The sequence below is a fragment of the Taudactylus pleione genome, unplaced genomic scaffold (genome assembly GCF_031769625.1).
Source record: "Taudactylus pleione unplaced genomic scaffold, aTauple2 ptg000372l, whole genome shotgun sequence".
Classification (NCBI taxonomy): Eukaryota; Metazoa; Chordata; class Amphibia; order Anura; family Myobatrachidae; genus Taudactylus; species Taudactylus pleione.
The window spans coordinates 2,956,737-2,964,069 of record NW_028284773.1 but is presented as its reverse complement, the minus strand read 5'-3'; the positions used below and the strand labels follow the sequence as shown (position 1 = coordinate 2,964,069).

The following is a 7,333-nucleotide window of genomic DNA, read 5'->3' as shown; positions in this document are numbered from 1 at the left end:
TTGCTAAATTGTGTTGTGCATGTTTGAAGCATCCAAAGAGATGACAATAAATAACAGATATTGTTATTCTTTTTCATGATAGTAAAACTGACCAACTCCCAAACAGTAATAGTGACTGCCACAAGCTGTAGCCCCGCATCTAACACTACATAAAACCCCTGTAGCTACATCTTTAACACTAGCTGACTGACTATGTATGTGAATTGGGATCACTGAGTGCAGCAACTGAAAACATTGTTAATAAAGATATATAAATGTGTTAGCAGTAACTGGCTGACAGCACTGCTCCTAGGGTAATTGTTTTAATTTAAATAGCAATTGGTACTAGTATCTTCTTTTCTGTCATGAATAAAAATATAATTGCAACCAATAAAAATGGGTACAATGTTTTACGTTTTTTCTCTGAAAATACTAATTAGTGTATTTATTTTAATAAGAGTCGGGGCAATAGGATGCCTCTTTCCCCATTTACGTACAGCAGTGGATTTCAACCTTTCTGCTCAAGTACCCCCACCAAGTCATGTTTCTGGATATATTTTATCATGCACAGGTGAGTTAATATATTTCACTTGATCAGTAATTAATTATCCCTGTTTAAACAGGCAGAATCCAGAAAACATGACTTATTGGGGGGTATTTGAAGAATGCAGTTGAAAACCACTGACCCACAGTAATGGCACGGGTGGAACTGGCTAAAAGAAAACGGGTGGGGTGCTTTTACTCTGCTATGATGCCAGTAATAGAGGGGATAGAGAGCCAGTAATAGAGGGGACAGAGAGCTGAGCTCACACTTCTGCTGTATGCAGTCAGTTTGTGCAGGAGACTGGTGACATCATCATTAGGGTTCACCAGTGTAAAGAGCTCTTTCCCATTTGAATGAATAATAGTGTTACCAGGGGCGGATTGGCAGTTACATTCTGCGGGGAAAATCCCGGTGGGCCGATTGGTTGTGGGGCCACTTTTCCATTGAGGCCCCGCCCTCTTATCCCCGTCACCCGTGGCCGCTGGGTCCTGACACAGACTCACTATTTTTTTACAGGCACCCGGGCTGGCTGACTGTCAGCTCTGCCTCTGCCTTGCCACTCCTGAGCCTCTCTCGCGAGGCCAGCATGGCCTATTTAAACCCCGCCCAGCATGCCTTTGTCGTCACACGCCACGGAGGAGTGAAGAAGAAAAGAAGTGGAGCGGCCTGCGGGTGACAGCGGCAGAGGTAAGTTGTGGTGCCGGCGGGAATGGGAGGATGCCCAGGCAGTCTGTCTCCTCTCTACTCTTCCCTCCCCAGGCTGTGAAGTGTCAAGTTTAATTTCACAGCCTGGGGAGAGGGCAGAGAGGAGAGGAGACATTCTGGCTAGCTGCAGTGCAGGACATTGGGGCTAGGTCTGTCAGGAGAGACTCGGGATGTCTGGGGTGGGGGCCCTTCTAAGGGGGAGAGGAGATGATCTGTCTAAGGGGAAAGGGGGATGAAGTGTCTAAGGGGGAGGGGGTGAGGAGAGATGATCTGTCTAAGGGGGAGGTGGTGAGGGGAGATGATCTGTCTATAGGGGAGGTGGTGAGGGGAGATGATCTGTCTATGGGGGAGGTGGTGAGGGGAGATGATCTGTCTATGGGGGAGGTGGTGAGGGGAGATGATCTGTCTATGGGGGAGGTGGTGAGGGGAGATGATCTGTCTATGGGGAGGTGGTGAGGGGAGATGATCTGTCTAAGGGGGAGGTGGTGAGGGGAGATGATCTGTCTAAGGGGGAGGGGATGAGGGGAGATGATCTGTCTATGGGGGAGGTGGTGAGGGGAGATGATCTGTCTATGGGGAGGGGGTGAGGGGAGATGATCTGTCTAAGGGGGAGGTGGTGAGGGGAGATGATCTGTCTATGGGGGAGGTGGTGAGGGGAGATGATCTGTCTGTGGGGGAGGTGGTGAGGGGAGATGATCTGTCTATGGGGGAGGTGGTGAGGGGAGATGATCTGTCTATTGGGGAGGTGGTGAGGGGAGATGATCTGTCTAAGGGGGAGGTGGTGAGGGGAGATGATCTGTCTAAGGGGGAGGGGGTGAGGGGAGATGATGTGTTTAAGGGTGAGAGGGTGAGGGGAGATGATGTGTTTAAGGGTGAGAGGGTGAGGGGAGATGATGTGTTTAAGGGTGAGAGGGTGAGGGGAGATGATGTGTCTAAGGGTGAGAGGGTGAGGGGAGATGATGTGTTTAAGGGTGAGAGGGTGAGGGGAGATATGTGTCTAAGGGTGAGGGGGTGAGGGGAGATGATGTGTCTAAGGGGAAAGGGGGATGATGTGTCTAAGGGGGAGGGGGTGAGGGGAGATGATGTGTCTAAGGGGGAGGGGAGATTATGTGTCTAAGGGGGAGAGGGTGAGGGGAGATGATGTGTCTAAGGGGGAGAGGGTGAGGGAAGATGATCTGTCGAAGGGTGAGAGGGTGACTGGAGATGATCTATCTAAGTGTCAAAGGGGAGGGGGTGAGGGGAGATGATGTGTCTAAGGGAGGGGAGATGATGTGTCTAAGGGGGAGGGGGTGAGGGGAGATGATGTGTCTAAGGGAGGGGAGATGATGTGTCTAAGGGGGAGGGGGCGAGGGGAAATTATATGTCTTAGGGGGAGGGGGTGAGGGGAGATCTGCTGAACTGGGGGAGATGGACTTTCTGTGGGGGAGGGGTATCTGCTATACTGAGATGATCTGTCTGTGGGGTGGGCTCATTTTGTTCTAAGGAGATATGATAGTTCTGTGGGGAGGGGGGATGCTATACTGAGATGATCTGTTCTAAGGGGAGATTATATTTCTGTGGGAAGGGGTCTGCTGTACTAGGTGGAGATGATCTGTCTGTGGGGAGGGGCTCTGCTACACTAGGGGTGCGGGAGATGATGATCTGTGGGGAGGGGGGTATTCTGTGCTAAGGGGAGATGACCTGTGTGTGAGAAAGAAGGGCTATTCTGTGCTAGGGCAGGAAGACGCCACTGAGGAGACGCAGGATGATGGCGCTAGAGAGGTGCAGGATGATGGCGCCTGGGAGATGCAGGAGGATGGCACTGTGGGGAGACACAGGCGGATGGTGCCAGAGAGAATTGGGGGTGGCACTGGAGAGGCGCAGGGGGATAGCGCTGAAGAAACACATAAGGGGATAGGCTGGAGACACACCAAGGTGATCATGTTGGACACACACATAGAGGACGGTAGGACCACTGGTACTATTAGAAGAAAACACTGGGGCACAGTAATCTTCAGTAAGATTACAATTCTAATGAAACCATATTCTAATGCACATGGTACCAAATGAGCAAATATATTTTATTAATATTAAATTGTTCAATAAAGGAAACTCCCATTTTGTCCTGCCCCAAAACATCTGTTACTATGTATTATCTGGTTAAACCTCTGTTGCATGATGATGACATTGGCTTTATTGCTACACAAACAGGCGGCTTCCAGACCATGTGATCTCAGCATGAATAGTGATCACCGACTCAAGAAACTGCCTGTCCAAGAAGGATCAATTTCTTCAGAGGTTCTCCGCTGCAGAGAGATCATATAGGTAAGAAAATACTCATTCACCTGCTCGCTGTGCTTATTCACTGGAGAGAGGGATTGGGGGAATGGCTATCATCTCCTGAAGCTGGGGACATTTCTCATTAGACCACACCCCTTGTAATTAGGCCACACCCACTTTTCCGGGTGCACGCCTACGGCGCGCGCACATAGGGCCTCTTCCACATTTTTTTCCAGGGCCACTTTTAATTCCCAATCCGCCCCTGAGTGTTACTCAGAGCCGTAACTAGACTTTTTGGTGCCCTGTACCAGAAAGAGCATTGGCGCCCCCTATTTCTCAAATGGGGACAAATCGCACCCGAAAAAGGGGCATGGCCTCATGGGGAAGGGCCAATGAAAAGATGGGGATGCTGGGGAAAAAATAAGAGGAAGCTACAAGTGAGAATGATTTTAAACAGAAAATTGAAAGGCTCGAACAGCGCCCCCAGCCTGCGGTGCCCTGTGCGTTGGCACAGGTCGCACTACCCTAGTTACGGCCCTGATGTTACTGTTATGTGGAGTGCAGTCCTCTGGAATGGAACCTATATCAATCTATGGGGGAGATATACTAAGCCTTGGAGAGAGATAAAGTGGAGAGTGATAAAGTACCAACCAATTAGTTCCTAACTTACACTTTACAGGCTGTGTATGAAAAATGACAGTTATGTAGCCAGTGGTTAATACCTGGCTTACTTAGGGGGCATTGTACATATTTTAAGAATGTTTATGCGTTCTTATAACTCCTTAGGGTGTAGCTGTATGCTCATGACTCTGGGGGAGCTGTGCGGCCCCTCAGTGGGTAGAGAACTATATGTGTATATGGATACTTGACTACAGGGAGTGGTTTTAAGGAAAATTGTTCTAAGAGAATATACTGTTAAATATGGAAATGTTTATCTAAGAAGATACTTATATTTTATTGTTTGTATTAAGAAAAGAATGTGAGGGGAGTATGAGGAATATAGTAAAGGCAGTGCTGTGTTTTTTCTCCTGTCTCGGTGGCAGGAGACAGAATGTTCCAGAATAGCCACGAGCGTTCAGATGACCTCTTGCGCGAGCTGTGAGCGGGAAGAGAGAGGTCGTGCGGCGGTAGTGTAGGTTTATAAAAGGGCTGTGCACAGCGCTGTGAGGCAGAATGCTGTTCCCCCCAGAGCCTGCTGTGCTACTCACCAGAGCGCTAGGAAGCGAGAGCACAGAGTAGCTACAGCGGAGGCCAGAGAAGGGCTTGCCAGGGGCTGATTGGCACTGTGGTCCCAGCCGGAAGCTGTCAGCGGTGACCTGGCTCCGGCGTCATCCATGTAGGAGGAGCCGGCAGCAAGGAGAGAGCGCCAGCGGCTTGGCCGGAGGCAGAGCCGGAATCAGCTGACAGGTGCTGGAGTCAGTATTGGAGGCGGACCCGGCGCCGGTAACGAGGCACCATCAGGTGCAGAAGCCGGACGCTGGGGGAGGAACCCGGCAGCGCTACTGAGCAAAGGAAGGGGAAGCCCCTTTGGGAACAGTGAAGGAAGGAGGCGGTGCACTCAGCTGAGTGAGGAATCCCCTGTGTGAGTAGCAGCAGCAGCGCTGCACTCACAATGTAGTGAGTAAACCTCTTATTACATCAATACTCACAGCAGGCTATTTGCAGCAGCATAAACACTGTGTCTTAGGGAGCAGAGGTTGGCAAAGTAGCGTATAGCCCATAATTAAGAACCCAAACCCCTGAAGGGTTAATATAAGCCTCAAGGCTTCATCTAGCCCTCTTATGTATAATGAGGATAAAGGAGCAGCAGCGAGTTTATTGTTACAGACATGAGCAGCATACACTGAGAAGTCCTTATTATAGGCAAACTATTACAGCTGTGCAGGGACATCCAAAACTACTTATATAAGAACTTTACCTGCACAAAGCCTTTACTATCTATTCAGCTATACAGTTCCCACAGGACTTTACTCTTGTAAAACAAAATCCAAGGTAATTGGACATTAAAACGGGCTCTTATGGAAGTTTAAAGACTAACTGTATCACCAGCGGTAGGTTCCCTTGCCTACAAAAAGGAGTCTTACCCAGTCTATAAACATTTCATAGTGGACACCTCAAAGGGACTCATTACCTCAGACACTTTAACAAAGACTATAACAGCTGAGAGCTCACGGACCAGTGCAAAGTTAAAGGGAATCTATAGCCTACTTAGGATATGCTAATATATATGTATGGTATTTGAGAACTGTAATCTAAAGTATATTACATTTGCATGCCTTTTATCTTTCTGCATTATAAAGATAACTTGAGGTCAATTTCACTGTGAATCACTTACCTGTTACTGTTCGACGAATAGAGATACAGCTCTGCTGACCTGGAAAGGAGACAGGAAAGAACACTGTGGTAACTTAAACATAATTATTATAAGGTCAATGTTTACACCTTACAATATATCTATGTATATATAATATAAACAATATTCTTTAGGTTTCCCCAAGTAGACCTTGTCACATTATTCATACTTGGGTGGAGGCACTGATTACATAAAGAGACTCATCATTAATTTGACATAACAGGGATCTTTAGCTCAGTAACCCTATATCTAGAGAAAAGGGGGGTTACATTTGGAGGCATACTGCTGAGATCATATATAAAATATGGCTCAGGCTCATATACAAGGGAGTGATATCTTGGAGTGGTGTAGGAAGATAAGAGTGTCGCCAGCAAATAGTGTGGCCATATTTGGTAATCTACAAGACACAAGAAGTGCAGAAATTGAGTTGGCATTAGAGCCACTGTATGGAATCAAGGAACCTAGGATAGTGGATCACTGGAAGAATGAGGCTGGGGACATTTATGTTGTGTTAGTGGTTAATAAGCAGCCACTTGAACGGGAAATGATCCCCTCAATGATTCCTGCTATGGATGTTTCGGGGGGTAAATGGAGCCTGTTATGGCCTAATACCAAACCAGAGGTAATAGGAGAGGTAGGAGCTGGAGACCAAGGGTTAGGTCCAGATAATATACCCCTTATTGAGAATAGAGAACCAGAGTCTGGTTCTGAATCCCACCAAAATTCTGTAATAATATTGGCGGTGGATAAGGTTGTGGGAGAGTTTGGAAGGATCCATTATGAAGGGGGGTATAGGAGGTTGAGGCCCTTCTCAGGTATAAAACCAGTTCCCGCTGGTGAGGATGGGTATGAGGTATGGAGGGAGACTACCATCCAGCAATCTGACGAATGGCACTGCCCTGATACAGTAAAAAAACAAAGTTTAGCAGAATGCTTGAGAGGTACAGCTATGGAGGTGGTTCAGGCGGCCTGTCGGTGCGATCCTAATGCTAGTTTCCGGGACTATATGGCCGCCTTGGAGCTGGAGTTTGGGACGCCTCGGTAAGTAGATGACCTCATGTACTTGTTCAGACATACTTATCAGGAGCATGGGGAGAAACTGGCCTCATACATTTATCGTTTGGATAAATTAATCCATAGGATAGTGGAGAAGGGTGGGATGGTTACCGAGAATATAGATAAAATCCATATGCAGCAGTTGTTAGAAGGAGCTATGAAATAAAGCATGAAGAGGCTCTAGTGGAGTCAAGGGAAAAAAATATAAAAAAGGTAAAAGCGGCAATGCCAACAGTACAGAACCATTCTCCTAGTGTGGAACAGTTGGCAAGGTCTGTGGAAACCTTGCGGGAGGAAGTTGGTCAATTGACTTTGCAGTTGGGAAGAGGGTGGAGGTCCCCTGATAATTACCCCCCAAACTCAGGGCAGGATAATAATCCCAGAGGGAGAGGGTTGCAAAAATGTTTCCGGTGTGGGAGGCCAGGGCACCGGGCTGC

The 7,333-nt window shown here is 47.9% G+C and overlaps 1 protein-coding gene across 1 annotated transcript; it reads left to right on the top strand.

Annotated features, from left to right (window-relative positions):
• Positions 1 to 6,144: 6,144 nt before the first annotated feature.
• Positions 6,145 to 6,885, top strand: LOC148508244 (modulator of apoptosis 1-like). Its single transcript, XM_088444701.1, has one exon. The coding sequence runs from the start codon at positions 6,145 to 6,147 to the stop codon at positions 6,883 to 6,885; it is 741 nt and encodes a 246-aa protein (XP_088300827.1).
• Positions 6,886 to 7,333: the final 448 nt, after the last annotated feature.

Coding starts and splice junctions, on each gene's coding strand:
- LOC148508244 (XM_088444701.1), top strand. CDS start 6,145: ATGGCTCAGGCTCATATACAAGGGAGTGATATCTTGGAGTGGTGTAGG.